The sequence below is a fragment of the Emys orbicularis genome, chromosome 24, assembly GCF_028017835.1.
Source record: "Emys orbicularis isolate rEmyOrb1 chromosome 24, rEmyOrb1.hap1, whole genome shotgun sequence".
Taxonomy (NCBI): Eukaryota; Metazoa; Chordata; order Testudines; family Emydidae; genus Emys; species Emys orbicularis.
Window position 1 is genome coordinate 7,446,256 of NC_088706.1, and position 20,237 is coordinate 7,466,492.

Sequence of the window (20,237 nt, forward strand, 5' to 3'; positions counted from 1 at the left end):
AATGGAGTATAAAATGGTTTAGCTTCCCTCACTGTGGCAGGACAGTGGTCTTACCCACAGCAGTACATAATACAATGCTTAGATCTAAATAAGAGTTATGATTTTAAACTCCATTGTTTTTATAACAGCCTCAATGAGAGGTGATACTTAAAAATAAACAGCTGGAGAGGCTTGTTGCTAAGTTAGCATTGGTGTTGACACTGGTCTGTAAAATAATCTGAGCCCAAATTTTGGTCAGCTTCTGGACATTTGCCAGAAGACTAAGGGCTACAGTCCATATGCACAAAATTGAGACAGGTGTAGCTATTGTTATTTTAAATATGTGGGTGCAGTTATGAAACGTGTTCTTTGAGCAGTGGAAATTGGCAAAAGTAATTCAGCCAGTCACAATTGACTTTATTCATTTGTAACTGTGATCACATTAGTTAAAATGCTCTAATTTTTTTCTCATTCTTTTATCATGGCTGTGTCAGTCGTAATGTACAATATCCATCTGAGGAGGATATAGATAGAGGGGGACTTCAGGAGTGAAATGTTGACTTACCTGCCAAATAGAGATTTTTGTTAAAAAAAGAAGAAGAAGAAGAAAAAGCATTGTTACCCATCATCACTTATTTGTGCTTCACAAGCTCAGAAGCTTGTCTCTCTCACCAACAGAAGTTGGTCCAATACAAGATATTAACCTCACTCTCCTTGTCTCTCTGGTATCCTGGGACCAACACTGCATGCTTCACATATAGACATAAGAAATAGGATGTGGTTGTAAGATCATGTGTGATATGATCACCTGATGTTCATGAATAATCCCTGCCATCCCAGGGAAAGGCAGAAAAGACTCCAGCTAATTTGTCCTGGAGGAAGTTCTTTCCAGGCTACTCCCCGTTCCCCCCCACCCTCCCAATCAACTCAGGACCCATGCCTGAAAAGGCTTACTGGTCCTGAAAGCAGTCCTGGCGTACTGTGCTGATGGGCCTTTAGCATGATTTTTATCAACCAAACCGCTGGAATTACCTTTTTTAATAGTCTAAAACCTTAATCTCTGAGATTCACAGCATTCAGAAGCTACAACACATTGGTTTCTGACTTCAGCAGTTCTTGAAACAGTGGCCACCAAAAGTGAGGGTTGTGGCAAGAGAAAGCAAGACAGTAATCATGATAACCTGACTAAGCCTAATAATCTCCAGCTCTGGCTGGTCATGACTCACAACTAGAATACTGTTTTTCCAATGGAATGTGGCATTGTTTCTAGCCCAAATTGGAGTAGCTGTCCTCAAATTCTCACTAGCCACTTGGAAGAACAGTACTTTTTTGGCACCGATCTAAGACTGAACCCCTTGCCAAAGTAACTTTCAATTCCTGGCAAATCAGTATGAATATCGGAGATACAACGTGGGTGAGGTAATATCTTTTATTGGACCAACTTCTGTTGGTGAAAGAGACAAGCTTTTGAGCTACATGAATGTTGTTATAGCCATTGAAAAATCCTTTGGGTGTAATTTTCTCATTTCTTGTGTTGATGTAACTTGTAGAAATATTAATGTGCATGGTGTGTATGAAGGGGAAGGCTTCCCCTTCCCTAGTGCCCTCAGAACGGATCTGTGCAGAGATCATCTCTCCTCCAGGGCACTGGGTCCAATCTAGGCAACTCCTTCCCTCAGCCATGTGGGCTCAGGGAAAGGAGACACGCCCAGGGTAGAGTCAGTCATCGAACCAAGCCATCAGAAGCAGCAACAGCGGCAGGTATCTATGGTCTCTGGGACATCATCTGACCATGCCGTCTACTGTTTTCATTCTGGACACACTATCTTCTCTGCTGCTTAGCTCTGTGCTCCATTCTCCTTCCCCCCCTTCTCTGAGTCACTTTGCTGAACCCTCCGTGCTTTCCTCATTACTGCTCTCTGCTTAGTATCCCTTTCCCTTTGGCTATTAATCACTTGCCTTTCCTCCTAATGCCACCACTGCCCCTTACTACAGGATATATGAGCAAATAGAGTAAAATAAACCAAGCGCCCCATGGAAATTACAAACAAGAAAAACAAATCATGGCACTAATGACATTTTCCCACCATAACGTCTTTTATTCTGGTTGGATGTTTTGTCCCTTTCTTCTATCCCTTGTCTGTTTAGATATTAAGCTCTTGGGGGCAGGGATTGCTTCTTACTGTGTGTTTGCATGTGGCGCTGTGTGCCTGGCACACATTGGTGCACCAGTCCTGTTTGGAACCTCGAGCTACTATTGCAGTAAGGTTTTTTTGTTGCACTTCCATAATGAAGGAGCCCCAGTTGTGACTCTATAATTAAGGTTGTAAGATGGTTTCCATTATCAGTCTCATATTTATTACCATAAACTGTCTGACTTTTTCTGATGAGTTGGAGGAGATATTTAATATATAGGAGTTTGGGAAAGCAATGTGTTTCTCAGGTTTCAAAATGTGTTCCAAAGTTAGTTTGTAAAATAGCATCCTAAACATCTTAGTCCAGAAGTTTCGGGTTAGTTTTATTCAGTCAACTTGAATGCAGCTAAATGCATCACATTATATTTACAAAGGCTGGGGCAAAGTTGAGTTTCTCATTACACAAAATTGAAGCTGAGAGCTCAGTCAGTCCCTGATCATTTATAAACTCTGGTGGCTAAGCAAAAATATAAAAAATAAAATGGTAAGCTTGAAGTCAGTGGCTCTTGTTCAATGAACCTATAAATTCACTGCACATCTTTTAGAACTTGTAAACTCTGAAAGTCAAATTGCTGGTGGTCTTTGTTCTGTTTTGGGCTAAAGAAATTCCAAGCTCCATTAATGGAATTTGTACATTCTGTGAGTCAAGAAGTCCCTGTTCAAGAAATCTACAAGCTTAATTGAAACAGGTGTAGCTTGCAGATTCAGAAAACCTGTTCAGGTGTCAGTGTGCATGTAGAGCTACCTATGCAGTATATATAGGTTATGTACAATATGCATGTGTATAGCAGGGAATGACTATTCCATCAATGATTTTTGGAAATATAAACAACCAACATTTTAGATTGGCTACAGTGAATTGCAGGAAAATTATTCAGTCTTATTCATAATGCAGACTCTGAACTGTTTAAATTTTAAAGCTGCTAAAACATGTACTAATGAACTGATATCTATTTTAAGAGCATGTGTAAAAGTGAAGGAGAGATCACTCCCACAATCTGGAATGACATGAAGTGGAAATCTCAAAATAGACAAATAAGAGTTGGGTCAGATTGTTCTAAAAGTAAAGATTCCTCTCCTTCCAGACTTAATATGACATTCTTCTGTATGGGTGAGGTGTTCCAGTGACTCTGTAGACCAGTGGCTCCCAAAATATGGGGCATGTGAAGGATACTTGGATAAGCCTCTCATTTGTTCTTGAGTCCAGGGCTGGCTCTAGGATTTTTGCCGCCCAAAGCAAATACAATTTTGGCCGCCCCCCCCCCCGTTTTTTAATTACCCCCACCCCCGGCCCCGCCTCAACTCCGCCCCTTCCCCAAATCCCCAGCCCTGCCTCCTCCCCCCAGGCTCTCAAGCCTAGGAAGGAGGGAGGGAGGGGGAGCAGCGGCGCGCGAAACAGGTGTTTCGCGCGCCGCGGCCGCTCGGGATCTCCCCCTCCCTCCCAGGTTTGAGAGCCTGGGAGGGAGGGGGAGACTCCGAGTGGCCGCGGCGCGGGCACCGCTTCTCCCCCTCCCTCCCAGGCTCTCAAGTCTGGGAGGGAGGGGGAGCAGCAGCGCGCGAAATGGCCGCTCGGGATCTCCCCTTCCCTCCCAGGTTTGAGAGCCTGGGAGGGAGGGGGAGACTCCGAGTGGCCACGGCGCGGGCGCCGCTTCTCCCCCTCCCTCCCAGGCTCTCAAGTCTGGGAGGGCGGGGGAGCAGCGGCCGCTCGGGATCTCCCCCTCCCTCCCAGGTTTGAGAGCCTGGGAGGGAGGGGGAGATTCCGAGTGGCCGCGGCGCGGGCGCCGCTTCTCCCCCTCCCTCCCAGGCTCTCAAGCCTGGGAGGGAGGGCAAGTAGCGGCGCGCGAGTGGCAGCGGAGGTGAGCTAGGGCGGCCGCAGCACATTTTTAGGGGCAGCATTCTGGCGCCGGCCATGCCGCCCCTAAAAATGTGCCGCCCCAAGCACCAGCTTGTTTTGCTGGTGCCTAGAGCCGGCCCTGCTTGAGTCTGAGCTTTTATATAAGGAAAAAAAATTTAAAGCGGTTATGGTTGAGCAGAAAATCTTCAAAACCTGACGACAAGTGTAACATACAGTGGTGTCTGCCTGAATTTGCAAAGAGCCTGAAACAACAGTTTTGAGGTGTGAATTTCCCTATTTAAACTGTTGGGTACTAAATCAGATTACAATAATATTTCAGATGTTGACACTAACTATTTCACTGCTCCTCAAGGTATGTAAGAGAGAAAAAGAAGTATATTATTAAGGTCTATGCCAGCATTTTCTGAAGTTGTGGGAGAGCATGGCATGAAGGACTAGCTGGGAGGCAGGGGAATGGAAGATGTAGAAGACGTGTAGGTCTTTTAACAATATGTAGCAGAGTTGCAGGGGACGATGTGTGAGATTGGCTTCTTTTTTCCTTAGTGAAAGTTCAGCTTTCACAAGTTTAGGAAACTTCAAAACCATGACCTTTCTATGAATTGGGGATGCTTTATTCCAGATACACAAACATAGATAGATAGTTAGAAACACACACAATTCCACCCTGGATGGGGTGGGGAAAGACTGCTTTAGGTGGTAAGGGAGTAGATCTCAGATGCAGCAGGTGACAGATGCTGAGGAATATTGCAGGAGGAAATTAGTCTAATCAGTTCTACAAAGACAAATATTTCACTCAGCTGTTAACTTCAGCCCAACTTTAGATTGTCCATGCTTACAATAATATGACAGGTAGAACCTCATCCAGTAGTCATAAACGCACTCCAAAAACAATCTACTTGTCTGAGAAGAGGCCATGTAATTGGCAAATAGCTTTGCCGTAGTCACTCTTTAGTCAATAGTTTGGAATTTTTGTGTGCCCAAAACTATTGGCTGGATAGGTATTGGCTGAAACTAGCTTATATGATCCCGTGTCCTAAAACAGAGACCCCTTAACCTAGGGTAATTTGAAACTGTAAATGCAAGGCAAAAAGACCTTGTCATTCAGGACAAGAGCTTCCCACTGAGTGAAGCATTTTAAGCATATTTCTTTGATATTCTGCAAGGAGTAGAGTAAACTGTAGCAAAGTGGTGTGCAGAGTGTGGCTGCCTGCCTTAGTAAAGTGGGATGGACCAGGGAGACCATGTAACACCTGTGCTGTGCACTCTTCACTGGGTGCCAGTCGCCTGGGTACATTCAAGATGTTGGTTTTACCATCTATACATTTCTAAATAACTTGTAGCCCATGTACCTCAAACAGGTTTTCCTTGTGACTCAGCACAGCTAGGGTTGCTGGAAAGTCCGGTCGAAAGGGTCCTGTACAGTGTCTGGTCAGATGTACTGACCGGACACAAAAGTCAGGTTGCCTGGGTTGGGGAGGGGTGCTGGGTCATCAACCACACTAGCCCCTACTCAGCCGGGGCTGCCTCCTACCAGCATCTCATGGGAAGGCAGGCTCTGCATCAGGGGCTGAAGCTCCTGACCCAGCCCCAGAGCAGAGGAAACCCAGCCTGGGGGAGGGGAGGGATGTGGGGAGGCTCGAGTGACGGGGGAGAAGGAAGAGGAGTGAGTGGGGTGGGGCCTCAAGGGAAGAGGAGGAGCAGGGGGAGGTTCCAGTGCTCCTGCTATAGTGTCCGGTTTTCAGAAATTAGAAAGTTGGCAACCCTAAGCACACCTCTTTGTTCACCTGGAATGCTTCAGTTAACAGTCCCAGGGAGGCCCAAGGAAGCAGGGGGCAGTGGGAGTAGTGTGGTTTTTTTGTTGTTGTCTCCTTATTCTTGGGAAAATGTTGTTTGTAATCTAAGCTGTGCAAAGTGTGCCCAGCAACTGGAGTGCTGGATGCCTCCCAAGTGTTTGAAATAAATGGATGCTAATGAATGACCCCTCCCCTAAGTAGTTAGTTGTTTATGGGGCCAAGAAGGTGCAGTGCAGGGGAAGAACACCTGTTAATTGGTCAGATACCAGAGTTATCAGGGTGGCTCCCAGTTCAAAAGCAGCACCTTGGGGAGAGTAGCAGCACTTCCTGTTCCCAGCAATCCTGAAGGAGCTCTGCTGTAGTTCTTTGGTATCTGCTTCTGCTTAATAGGTTTAATCCTCATGGGCAAATAAGTGTCTCGTGAACTTTCTAACCCTTGCTGCTATATGCCAATGTATCAAATATACCCAGTGTTAAAATGTTTACTTTGCTATGGAATAAGTTGTAACTGTAGAAAGATCTTATTTAACACTTGTATTTCCCTGGTTTTGGTATGAGATACTTGCATCCCTGGCGCGCTAGATAATAAACCCACAACATAAAAATATAGAGAGAAAATGCCGTCATTGCCTTCTTTTGCTAATGTTAAAAGCTGACGTGCATGTTGCCGAGTCCACAGCACGCTCCTATATAGTATTAATGTTTCCTGGTATATAAAATATATTAACCAATAGACAAGCAGGACTTTCAGACTCAGTATTCCATTGCATGAAATAATAACCATTGGCTTTCTAGGAGTATGCACAAATTAAAATGCTGTTACCTGGGAGAACTACCAAGAAATAGCGGAACATAGAGGAACTTTAAGTAAATCTAGACCCCAAAGGACTATCTCTTACAATAATCCTTACAACAAATAATTTTAATTATCTTTTTACTTTCTGCTGTTTTGGACTAGAATACTTGATTTAGCCTTGACTGCCACCTTGTGGTCTCTGGTACTAAAGAATGGGAGAGCTCTGCAAATATCTGATGCTACATGAAACACTGAATTTCCATATGTTACTAATAGGACCTATTAAAACTCCTATTTACTTGTCACAATTTTATACTGTTTGCTTCTTGTATTTCTGCTTGGAGGAGTGTCAGTGAAGTTGATTTCGCCTGTTTGGTCAGTTTCATTTTCAGGTTCTCAGTGTTGGAGTGGCAAACAATTCAAGGGAATATTTAATTGTTTTCCTTGGCATTTTGTAAAGATGAAAACATTTTTATTGATCTTGGCTTTTGTTACAATTTCTGTAAAAATCTAAACTGGAGCCAAATCACAGTTGTCTTGTAAAGCAGTCACTGCTAGGAATGCTTAGTTTAAAGATGTACTGTCAGTTTAAAATATATAGTTCTAAATAGAAATATTCTTAGTTTAAAGAGCAATTTAGGGTATGAGGATTAAAGTAATTTTAAACATTTAATTTATTTTTCATGATTTATGCTAGTTGTTTACTTTTTGCACTTCATCTTTCACAGTGAAAATAGACTTTGTATCCAATTTCACTTCCAGGTTGTCACATACCATTTCATGCCTTTTGAGATGGTTTGAGACTCATTAGCGAGGGTGGTGTGCATTGGAAGCTTGTGCTGTCGCTGTTTCAGCTGTCCTGGGGCTACATAATCCCAAAAACGATCAGCCCAGAATAGGGTGACCAGAGAGCAAGTGTGAAAAATCGGGACTCTCCCTTTTTTTAAGGGGTGTGGGGTATATAGTTGGCTATATAAAACAAAACCCCTAATATTGGGACATCTGGTCACCCTAGCTAGTCCAGAACCTTTCACTAATATTAATTAATTGAAATTACATCTTTTATGTTTTTTAAAAAAATAGTGAGCAGTGCTGTAGATAAAATGATGTAGAATGGAATGATGTTGTGATGTTCTTGATCACTGCTAGACCATGTTGCATTCTTTTCTGTGGATTGAAAGGTTAAGATTTTTTTCTTTTTTTTTTCTTTTCTTTTTTTTCTTTTTACCTTCTATGGGGGGTGAAGTCTGTCCACTCCAGTCCTTCCAACTCCAGTTCCAGCTCAGACTCCAGTTCTGACTCGGATTTTGAACCATCTCAGAAACACAGTCAAGGTGTGTTGCAAGAAGTGATATTCTTCAAAAACCTCGCTTGATTTGTATAAAGTGTTTTTTACCATATGTTACTGTCCAGAAATTCCCAAGGGGGATATAATCGAGGCTAAGGGGGGATATGATAGAGGTTTATAAAATCATGAATGATGTGGAGTAAGTGAATAGGGAAGTGTTATTTACCCTTCACATAACACACGAACCAGAGGTCACCCAATGAAATTAATAGGCGGCAGGTTTAAAACAGAAGGAAATACTTCTTCACACAATGTCCAGTCAACCTGTGGAACTTGTTGCCAGGGATGTTGTGAAGGCCAGAAGTATAACTGAATTCAAAAAAGAATTAGATTAAATAAGTTGGATAAGTCCATGGAGGATAAATCCATCAATGGCTATTAGCCAAGATGGTCAGGGATGAAGCCCCATGCTCTGGGTATCCTTAAGCCTTTGATTGCCAGATGCTGGGACTGGATGATGGGATGGATCACTTGATGGTTGCCCTGTTCTGTCATTCCCTCTGAAGCATCTGGCATTGGCCACTGCTGGAAGACAGGATACAGGGCTAGATGGACCATTGGTTTGAGCCAGCATGGACATTCTTATGTTATCCTTTTTACACCACCATTCAACGGGCAGAAGTTAAACCTGCTTCCTAAAGACTATCTAAGGCCAAGGATGTAGCTTGGTTTTGCTGAATGGAATTGATACATGTTGAATTTACTATGTGATTTTATGCAAGGGAAAATGTAGTACACCTCTACCTCGATATAACGCTGTCCCCGGGAGTCAAAAAATCTTACCGCGTTATAGGTGAAACCGCATTATATCGAACTTGCTTTGATCCACCAGCGTGCACAGCCCCGTCCCCCCGGAGCGCTGCTTTACCGCGTTATATCTGAATTCATGTTATATCGGGTCACGTTATATCGGGGTAGAGGTGTACCTTATGTATTTGCCATAAGCAAATATTTGTTGCTTCGGTAGTTAATCTCTGGGCACTGAATATCTCTGGAACTGGCTTTTTCCTGCACAATGTGTTGGCTTCTGCTTTTATTTAATCTTTTAAGATTTTTGTGATCTGTTCAGTTTAAGAGGTTTTAGTTTGTAAATTTGTTCAGTGCTGACTAAAATCTCATGGCATCACCAGGCATTTGACTTTATCCCACAAACTCAATTTGTCCCAATTAATAGAAATTAGAGATGGAAAAGACCTATTAATTATATCAAGTTCATCCCCTTGCCAATGCAGGCGTGTTCCTTTATTACATTTCCAGTGCTTTGTTCTGTCCAGCTTTAATTACTCGGAGATGGAGCATCCACCACTACTTTCAGCAGTCATAACAAGCACTGTGGTGCTGCAGATGCCACTTCTTGGGTGGCGCTTAAAACTTGCCTGGCACACACACTGTGAAAAGTGTCTGTTTTTATTTTAACACGAGCAGGGGGAGCAGGAAAAACCCTTTAACTTTTAAAAACCTTTTTATACTTTAATGTCCTTTTTTTTCCCAGTAAACTATGTTAGAAAACTGAATTTCAAACACTTCTTCAGTCTTGAGAAATACAAGCTGACATATCCTTGGATAGAACTTAAACAGGTGTGACATCTGTCTAATAAATCGTGACTCTTCTGGGTACCTTAGGGATAAACTAAGCCAAGTTTAGTTTGTAGCAGTCAAATAGGATTCTGTAGCAATCATACTGAAGACATTTTGCATCTGCGTTAAACTGCTTTTCTCCCTTTTCCTCCCTTACCTCTAATCTTAGGCCCACTGCGCTCCATGGTAGAGGATCTACAGTCGGAGGAATCGGACGATGATGACACCTCTTCTGAGGAAGAGGCAGCAGTCAAAGCTAACCCAGTCAGCCGGGATTCCAGGTGATAAGGGGATGAAAGATGCCTAGCCACCTCTTCATTTTGCTTATGTTTATATGTCTATGTAACGTCTATGACCATAATTTTGTAAGAGAAAGGAAACGAGGGCACTGCCATGAGTGCTGGGTTTTTTGTTTTTTTCTTTTGAAAGGAACAAATTCACGGAGGTTTAAAGAAGAGGGCCTTGAGGAGTATTATGTGGCTGCTAGATTCAAGATCAATGAAATGACTAAGGGGAATTGATATGGTAGAAAGCCCCTTAGACTTGAAACGGAAGACGTCATTGGAGTCTTGTGGGAGCCGTTTCACTGGAATACGGAGGACAGAAGTTGAGCTGGAAGAATTAGAGGAGAGAGATGAAGGGGAGGAGGTCAAGGTGCTTGGAAATAAAGACATGAGCGACAAGACAATGAGAAATAGAGGTTGACTGAAGACTTCTGCAGAATCTAGGCTTTTTTAATGAAAGCTGCTAGTCCTCATAGTTGGGAAACCTTTAAACCTTCCACCAGTGCAGTGTTGTCCTACTGAGGCTGCAGGCAGCCTGTGTTGTTCTTATTTGCTTTGCATTGCAGTAGCACGTAGGAGCTCCAGTCATGGACAATGGCCCTGCAGTGCTAGGCACTGTACAAACAACAAAATAAACTCCCCTCTCTCACCTTTCCCTTTAATCTCACTGGAGTGTTGATACTAAGGCCTAATATTTGTGGTGATGTTGTAGCCGTGTTCGTCCCAGGATATTAGAGAGACAAGATGAGTGAGGTAATATCTTTTATTGGACCAACTTCTGTGGGTGAAAGAGACAAGATTTCGAGCCACACAGAGCTCTTCTTCAGGTTCCAAAGCCTAATGATATTTTAAATGTCAGCACTGACTATTTAATTGCTGATGGTTTTAGTGGAGGGGATGCCGTAGAGGTAGCATGAAGCCTGTGGGCATAGGGGGGTGGCATTGGGAACTTGGAGATGCTGCAGAGAAGAAAATGCAGAAGGGATGGGGTGGGGGGAAACAGAGAAAAGAAGAGATGGAGTAGAAATAGTAAGGATCCCAAAGGGAAGCGTAGCTTTCCATGGAGTGATTCTGGAAATGACTAAGGTAATGAACAGATTATTATTAGTAGTAGCAGTAGTAAATATTTATTTTTATGGTAACACACAATCAGGATTGGGGTCCCATTGGGCTGGATGTTGTAGAAACACAGAAAAGAGACCGTCTGTGGCCTGTGTGGGACTTACACCCTAAATATACCAGATGATAAACTATCATTAACGAAGGGGGAGCGTAAAGGCTTTAGAAGCACAAGCCCAGTTGACTTCCAATGGGATTTGTGCTCCTAACTTCCTTAGGTGGCTTTGAAAATCTTCTCCTAAACTTTATTATTTAACAGCATATTCTAGCCTGTGACCATGGCGGGGGCCCTGCTGTGGACTGGAAGCAGTAATTCATCCTACACTCAAACCATGACTCAGGAACCGTAATTGAATATGAAATTCATCTCTTTCCACTGAATGAGTTTGATCTGGAGAGACTAGAGAAATGGCGAGGCTGGCTGGCTGTGTAAACTTCTCCTTACCTCAGGTTACCGATACACAGCCCAGAAGTGACTCTAATTTCTGCTGCTGATGCTCGCTGATTAGACTGTGCTCCTGCTTTAGTCAATGGAAATAGTTGGGTTTTGTCTGTCTCCCCTCAGGATATGCTCAGTGGTGAGCTGGAGCCGGTTCCCACCGGTTCACGGGAACCGGTTGGTAAATGTAGAAGCCCTTTTAGAACTGGTTGTCCCGGTTCTAAAAGGGCTTTTAAATTTAACAAAAGCTCCAGCAGCTCCCTGCCCTGCCCTTCCCCCGGCCCCAGCTCACCTGGCTCCGGCTCCGTCTCTGCCTCCTCCTGTGAAGTCTCCCCCTCCCGGCTTCCCGCGAATCAGCTGTTAGCACAGGAAGCCTGGGAGGGCTGAGAAGGAAGCAGCAGCTTCCTGCAGGTGAGCTGGGGCAGGGAGCGCGAGGAGGGCTCCAGGTGCCGCGCAGCTCCGGGCGGCCCCAGCCCTGACTCCGACTCCGGCCGGGCGGCACAACTCCGGCCCCGACTCTGGGCCGGCCCCCGACTCCGGGCCAGCCAGCGGCTCTGGGCTGGCCCACGGCTCCAGCCCCCGACTTCGGCCTGGCCCCCGACTCCGGGCTGGCCAGTACCTCCGGCCCCTGACTCCGGGCCGGCCCCCGCCTTCGGGCCGGCCAGCGGCTCTGGGCTGGCCCGCGGCTCCAGCCCCCGGCCCCCAACTTTGGCCCGGCGCCCGCGGCTCCCAGCACCGACTCCGGGCAGCGTGGCCCCCATCTCCAGGCAGGGAACGGGAATTGAATGGGGGCAAGGGTCCTGGGGGGGCAGTCAGGAAGGAGCGGGGTTGGATGGGGCGGCAGGGGGTAGTCAGGGGTTCCTGGGGTGGTCAGGGGACAGGGAGAAGGGGTGGTTGGATGGAGCAGGGGTCCCGGGGGGCCATCAGCAATGAGAGGAGGGGTTGGATGGGGCAGCAGGGGGCAGTTAGGGGGACAGGGAAGGGGGGTGGATGGGGCAGGGGTCCCGGGGGTGCGGTGTCAAGGAACGTGGGGGGTTGGATGGGGCAGGAGTCTTGGGAGGCGGGGGGACACAACCCCCTCGTGGGGTGAGGAGGAGGGAACCGGTTGTTAATATTTTGGCAGCTCATCACTGGATATGCTGCTGTAGCCAAGTTCTGGAATGTCATGTTGGACACATGAAATCAAGCATTTAGCCCAGTGGTTCTCAAACTTTTTTACTGGTGACCCCTTTCACGTAGCAAGCCTCTGAGTGCAACCCCCCCCCTTATAAATTAAACACTTTTTAATATATTTAACACCATTATAAATGCTGGAGGCAAAGTGGGGTTTGGGGTGGAGTCTGACAGCTCGTGACCCCCCATGTAATAACCTTGCGACCCCCTGAAGGGTCCCGACCCCCAGTTTGAGAACCCTTGATTTAGCCCAAGCAGCAGCTGTAGGTTTTGAATGGGGCCCTCTATCCACCACAAAAATATACTACTTTGATTAGCTTCTGTTTATATCATAGTGACCAAAAAGGAGTGTGGAGCTTTTTAAGGGTCTGTCATTTATGGTCAACCTGTATTTAAAAACCGTTGAAATTGTGGTGCTTTTGCATGTTTATACACTGAGGATGAGCCTTCAGTGGAACTTTCGTGATTTTCCTCCTTATTCATTGTAAATGTTTAGTGCTACTTGTGTACAGTACCAACAACATTGCAAAACCTTTAGCTTCTATATGGGAACAAGTGCAGTAGCATGTCATCGTTTGGAATATATTATTCATTCTGAATTATATCGAAAGGTGCTGGATTGGAACCGCATGTTGACCAAAACAGAACTGCAACCTAAACTACAAAAAGATGATTTTTGATCCGTGTATTTCTCTTATAGCTAAATAGCAGTTTCCTAGTAACTGGTGATGTTAATTCTATGCTACTTGCTTCTCAGATTGAGTCTTAGCGACAGTGACAGTGACAACAGCGCGGACTCCTGCCTGCCAAGTCGAGAACCCCCTCCCAGTCAGAAACTACCCCCAACTAATAATAAGGTACTTGCAACGTGGGTATCGACACAATGCTCCTTTACTGGCTTTGGCTTGGATCTGCATCTCCTAAACAGGCAAAACTGAACACCTTGGAAGCTTTGCCTGTGGAAGGAACTGCAGGATTAGGCCCTTGAAGGGCTCATGTTAATTGAGGGGGGGACACTATCAACTTGACATCTAGTCAATTTCAGAGTTCAGAATTCCAGGTGCTACACCTGCTTGTGAGACTCCCTGCACATTTCCCTGGTTTGACATTCACATTTTCCGACTTCTTAATTTTGTGTTCTCCCCAAGACAAACTGACTACATACAGAGTAAGCAAACTGGAAAATAGGAATAACTTTTACTCTAGTATCTTTCCATTACAGTAATCTGAAGTCAATTGTAACAGTCGTTGATAAAGTATTTTGAGTCAGAAGTGATTTGTTGTACAGTGTCTCTTTAACACAGTGAAATATGGGTCCTTGGAACTCAGTGATGCCAAGAGAACTGTGTGGTGATGAGAGTAAATTGGGTACAACCGTTCATGTGAGTTACCAGCCAGAGATGTCAGAATTTTGGGTTGCAACCTGTCTCGTTGCAGCAATGAGAAGACTGTAGCATATTGCATGCAGTTCTTGGCATCTTGCCAGCTAAAGGGCAACAAAGTGGATGGAATTCAGAAAAGAACAGATTAATTTTTAATATTGTAAGCAAATCTCTCCGTCCCCTCAGTAAATAATTGTTTAATGTTCCCCTCAGGAAACAAAGGGTAGGAATAAATGGTCAGTTTTCAGAATGGAGAGAGGTAAATAGTGGTGTCCCCCAGGGGTCTGTACTGGGCCCAGTCTTATTTAACATATTCCTAAATGGTCTGGAAAAAGGGGTAAACAGTGAGGTGGCAAAATTTGCAGATGATACAAAACTACTCAAGATAGTTAAGTCCCAGGCAGACTGCGAAGAGCTACAAAAGGATCTCTCAAAACTGGGTGACTGGGCAACAAAATGGCAGATGAAATTCCATGTTGATAAATGCAAAGTAATGCACATTGGAAAACATAATCCCAACTATACATATAAAATGATGGGGTCTAAATTAGCTTGTTACCACTCAAGAAAGAGATCTTGGAGTCATTGTGGATAGTTCTCTGAAAACGTCCACTCAATGTGCAGCGGCAGTCAAAAAAGCAAACAGAATGTTGGGAATCATTAAGAAAGGGATAGATAATAAGACAGAAAATATCATATTGCCTCTATATAAATCCATGGTACACCCACATCTTGAATACTGTGTGCAGATGTGGTCGCCCCATCTCAAAAAAGATGTATTGGAATTGGAAAAGGTTCAGAAAAGGGCAACAAAAATGATAGGAGTATAGAACAGCTTCCATATGAGGAGAGAGTAATAAGACTGGGACTTTTCAGCTTGGAAGAGATGACGAAGGAGGGATATGATAGAGGTCTATCAAATCATGACTAGTGTAGAGAAAGTAAATAAGGAAGTGTTATTTACTCCTCATAGCACAAGTAGTAGGGATCACTAAATGAAATTAATAGGCAGCAGGTTTAAAACAACCAAAAAGAAGTACACCTCTACCCCGATATAACGCGACCCGATATAACACGAATTTGGATATAACGCGGTAAAGCAGCGCTCCGGGGGGGGCGGGGCTGCGCACTCCGGTGGATCAAAGCAAGTTTGATATAACGCAGTTTCACCTATAACACGGTAAGATTTTTTGGCTCCCGAGGACAGCATTATATCGGGGTAGAGATGTATTTTTTCACACAATGTACTGTCAACCTGTGGAACTCTTTGCCAGAGGATGTTGTGAAGGCCAAGACTATAACAGGGTTAAAAAAAGAACTAGATAAGTTCATGGAGGATAGGTCCATCAATGGTGATTAGCCAGGATGGGCAGGGATGATGTCCCTAGCCTCTGTTTGCCGGAGCTGGGATTGGGCGACGGGATGGATCACTTGGTGATTACCTGTTCTGTTCATTCCTTCTGGTGCGCCTGGCATTGGCCACTGTTGGAAGACGGATACTGGGCTAGATGGTCCTTTGGTCTGACCCAGTATGGCCGTTCCTATATTCTTAAACACAGCTTAGATGATGACTAAAGAGTGCTTACAATTAGCTGCAGGGCAAAAACACCAAGATGGAAAATAATTTTTTGGGAGGTCCATTAGAAAGAATGTTGTTAAACTAATAAGTGGAAAGTGCATTCTAAACATCAGAAACAGTTTTCTAAGTGAGATCTTTTGAATTGTGGATTGTCAAGGGATGGAAGCCCAATCGCAAGCCAGTGAAAAATGGGCAAAATGCTAGACATAGCCTGTAGGAAACAATTCAGTGCTACTCCTAGGGAATGGCCTAATGACCTACTAGGCCATGACTGCCATGGTTTCCTGACAGGCTTCTCCATAGCTGGTTAGCAGTGTGAATCAGTTTGCCTCTGCTTGCAGTTGTCTGGGGTGCCATTCGTAAAGGACTTTTTAACTGTAAGCTTAACTTTTTTTCGTATTATACAGTTCACTTCTTTATCCAGCACAGTGAAAAATAAGAGCTGTCGTTCTAAGTTGCAGAGCTACTGAGGTTGTGATCATTCCCTTTGCCCATGTCGATCAAGGCAGCAAGTGTTTCAAGTCTTTTATCAATATTTAGTGATGGAGAAACGTTTCCCCTCTCTGCCCTCAGTCCCTGCATCATGTTCTGTCCTTGGTGCTGTGGACTCCACAGCTCATCTACTTCACTGCCCAGGTCTGCCAAGGATTTCCTTCCATTGAATGCTATGCAGCCAAACCATTACAGTTCTGCCCTGCCTGAATTATTTTTGGTCACAACCCACTATTTGTTTTCCCTTCAGGCCTCTGGAAGAAAGAGTCCAGAATCTTGCAACAAGCCAGAAAAGATCCTGAAGAAGGGAACATATGACAAGGTACTTTTGCTTAGGGTAGGCATAGCATAGTATTGTGGGATACAGGAGGACATTTCTCTATGAAAACGCGCTCAGGAGGAGTACTTGCCCCCCACGTTGAAACAATTTTGGCCCATTAAAGGCTTGCACCCTCAAATACTGATGCTGGAAGTACTGGCTCAAAATGAGGTGATAGAAATGTTATAAGTGTTTAAGAAATGAACCCCACATCCTTTCCATGTGTTACCTCTTACAATAGTTCTCTCTTACTTTGGTCTTTGTCGTTCCCTTTGAGGAGCATTGTGGCCATGGTGACAGGGCAGTTTATAGCTGTTTGACCTTTGCCAGAATGTTAGAATGGCAGTTTGATTATTGTTTCACGCTCTGCTTGCTCAGAGCCTTGCACTCCTGAAAATTTTATTTATCTCAGTGGATGCCCCTTCTTTCTCCCCTCTAGGACAACTTAATCAAGTTTTTTGAACCCCACACACTATTTAGCTTACTGAGATGCTAAACAGTCAACAGTGATTGCCTGATTTCTTCACTGTTCTGAAAGGTCTCAGTGGGAGAACTCTTCCTATGTAGAAATCCTTCAAATGGCCATTTAATACCTTCATTTCTGAGCCACACATCGTATTACTAAAAATCACAATATGAGGATTACCTATTGGACTGCAAGCCGGTTTCTTTTCTGCTTTAATATTATTCAGCTAGAAGAAAGGCAATGTTTAAATATTAAAGACAATGTGTGCTTGTGATCTTGCTAGCAGAAGGGTCAGAATAAACACGTTCAGTGGTCAGCGTAGAGTGTTCTGGGTGAGACGCTTGTCCCCAGGTGAAACTTCAGGGTGCTGTGCTAAGGTGTATCTCATGACTGATTTCTTTGCCTTGTTAGGATTGCTTAAATGAGCTCAGTTTTGCTGGTACATGCATGAATAACTCTGGGACAGCTTTACAGGTAAAAAATCTGTCCTCTGATTGAAAGCACTAGAACAGTGGTTCTCAACCTATTTACCATTATGGGCCGCATATGCAGCTCTCTATATGTTATGTGGGCCACATCCACACAATATACGTACTATCTGTGCATCTTACCTTCTCTCTCCTCCCCCCCGCCCCTCCCGGTTGAGTATTTGTCATATGACAGCAATACGATTCAAATTGATATAGTACCGTTCATTTCAATACTGGCAAATGTCTACCAAGAACATTTTAAATTAGCAAAATAAGACAAAACATTAACTGTTAAAATTAATTAATTTACTGTAAGGGTGGCCTGGCGTGGTATATTGCCACCTCACTTCCACGCTGCTGCTGATAGCGTGGCTGCGGAGCCTGCCTGCAAAGATGGGGAGCCCCTGGCTGGTGCGGTGTGCCCCCCCAGCCAGGGACTGTCCCCATGCACCAGCCCCCTCACCCAGGGGCTGCCCCCAACCCCTTCCCAGACTGCCCCCCAGCCAGGGAATGCCCCCACTCATCACCCAACCAGCCTGGGACTGCCCTCCCTCCCCCCACTGGGCTGGCATACATGTCTGCCCTGCAGAGACAGAGTGCCCTGTCCAAGGCAGAATGCCCCCCCCAGGGACTGTCCCCCTTCTGCATCCAATCCACCACCCAGGTACTGTCCCCCAGCAATCAATCTCCCCATCCAGGGACTATGCCCCAGTATCTAGCCCCCTGTCCAGGGACTGCCCCCAGCCACCAGTTCCCCAACCTAGAGTCTGTACCCCATATACTGGCTGTACCCTCGCCCTGTGGCCCTAGTCCCCTGTACCCTCGCCCTGCAGCCCCAGCCCCCTACACGCCCCGCCCCGCGCCCGCTGGTTTACTATTTTGGCAGCACATAGCTCAGCCTGCTGTGCCCGCCTGCCTCTGCGGTCCTAATGCCTCTGCGGACCTGCCTCTGCGGTCCTAATGCTGGGGAGCCTGCTCCCGCAAGGGTCACTGGACCCGCGATCCTGCGGAACGGAGGTGGGCCACTGAGCACCCTGGCCTCCTGCCGATGCTGCTGGGCCTGATCTGCACCGCCCCATTTTTTGCACGCACACACCCCCTGCTGGCTCTGCAGGTGCCCCTCCCCCCCATCCTAGTTATGGCCCTAAGGATATCACATGGGCCGTGGCTGTGCGCTGATTGGGCTGCAGGTTGAGAACCACTGCACTAGAGTGTGCTAACAGAGATTTGCCCTCTTGGCTGGCTTCCCTGAAAGTCTGGTCTGAGTCTTAAAAAATTTAAGTGGGTGAGGGTGTAAATGTCCCCGTTTCCCAGATGTGGTATCAGTGAAACTTCCTGGGGAACAATGATTTTAAAAAAGTTTCTTCCTCAGTTTTGGTTGGAAGCTTAATATGAACACAAACTAGTGTCAGTGTATTGCTAGAATCCCATCATAGGTGACACACCTACTTGGTATTGTATTTTGGGGACACAGGTGAGCATTTAGCACCGACTGCTCATAGGGCACTAACATGGAAGTTCACCAAGAGACATTCAGCCTGATGCTGGGGTGCTCTAAGTTCAGAGGTTCAGATCACTTCTCACAAGCCATTTGTTTGGAGGGAGACACTTTGTGGTGCACTATGAAACATACCTGACGGGACCCAACGCAGCTGGATTTCAGTCAGTTTAATTTCCAAGCAGATGATAGTTGATGAATTAGACTACAGAGAAGGGACTGGAAGGTTTTGGGGAGAAATGGGAACAAAACAGTGACAGCAGGCCCTCAAGCAGCTGCCCAAAATCTTCATTGGGGAAGTAACTGCTTTGCTTCCCCGGCAGTACTGGAAACATGCCAGATGTGTTGTTTTATTCCTTTTTACCTCTCTCTTTCACAGGCCTACACGGATGAATTGGTGGAGCTTCACAGACGGCTAATGGCGCTGCGGGAACGCAATGTACTACAGCAGGTAGAGAGTCTGTCGGTTTTGTGTTAAATTACAGCCTAGATCCTTGTAGCATAGGTAACCGTCTCACATCACTGGTCTGCCAGGCCCTTTGTGTTTTAAGTGGCACCTGTAATTTTCCGTTGCAATGGGTGGTTCACCACAAGTGAGTTGTCCCTCTTTATTAAAGCAAAAAAGTGTAGAAAGAAGCCAGATACACATCGAGTGCTTGTATTAAAAAAGGGTTGAAATATAGGCGTAGGAAGGGTCCTGTGTACTATCTTGTTTGAGCCATACCCAGAAAATTAAAATGCCTCCGAGAGATTTAAAAGGAAATGGCGTGTCAGTGCCTTTTTTCAGTTTGAGCCAGCAAGACTGCAGGAGAAATGATGTTGCCTTTTTTTGTGGCTGGGCATCCATCCCTGCCAGGAGATAAGTTCTCTTGTGAGTGTGAGGGGAAGGGAGGGGGTTTGATTGGGCCAAACCGACCCTCTCTTCCAGTGCACTAGGTATGGCTGAATCTGAGCTCCTTGTTCCTTTCTCTTCAGATTGTCAATCTCATTGAGGAAACTGGGCATTTTAACGTTACCAACACAACCTTTGACTTTGACCTTTTCTCCTTGGATGAAACAACCGTCCGTAAGCTGCAGAGTTATTTGGAAGCCGTGGCAACATGACGCTTAGCCTCGGAAGCGGGCTGCTTTTGAAACCAGAAATCCCATCTCTTGGTACCAGGAAATAAACCCGTGGAACTAGGCCTTTTTACTCTCTCAATTCACCCGAAGCACTGCCTTAGAGAACAGCCATGCTCTGTGAATGCACAGCCTGCTGCACTTTTTTCAAACAAGCACCCATATTGCTGAGTCTGTCCTCCCTCGCTTCGTAAATACACTTGGGCACAGGTACTGAGTAGAGCAAAAGATGTGCTGCTCCCAACTACACAAGAGCGTGACCTTTTTTGGTTTTACTTCAAGAAATTGTGTCTTTAAGAATACATTTTCAGGTGTCTCTGAGAGCTGAAGAAATTTGGACAATGCTTTCTTCG

General features: G+C 45.3%; 1 protein-coding gene across 1 annotated transcript in view; it reads left to right on the forward strand.

The window, feature by feature from the left end:
* MLLT1 (MLLT1 super elongation complex subunit) overlaps nucleotides 1–19,869 on the forward strand; it is a 59,315-nt gene extending 39,446 nt beyond the window's left edge. Inside the window, exons 7-12 of the mRNA XM_065422196.1 lie at nucleotides 7,865–7,952; nucleotides 9,714–9,825; nucleotides 13,317–13,416; nucleotides 16,263–16,334; nucleotides 19,145–19,216; nucleotides 19,741–19,869. Of these exons, the coding sequence (XP_065278268.1) occupies nucleotides 7,865–7,952; nucleotides 9,714–9,825; nucleotides 13,317–13,416; nucleotides 16,263–16,334; nucleotides 19,145–19,216; nucleotides 19,741–19,869 (573 nt within the window). The remainder of the gene's footprint in view (nucleotides 1–7,864; nucleotides 7,953–9,713; nucleotides 9,826–13,316; nucleotides 13,417–16,262; nucleotides 16,335–19,144; nucleotides 19,217–19,740) is intronic.
* Nucleotides 19,870–20,237: the final 368 nt, after the last annotated feature.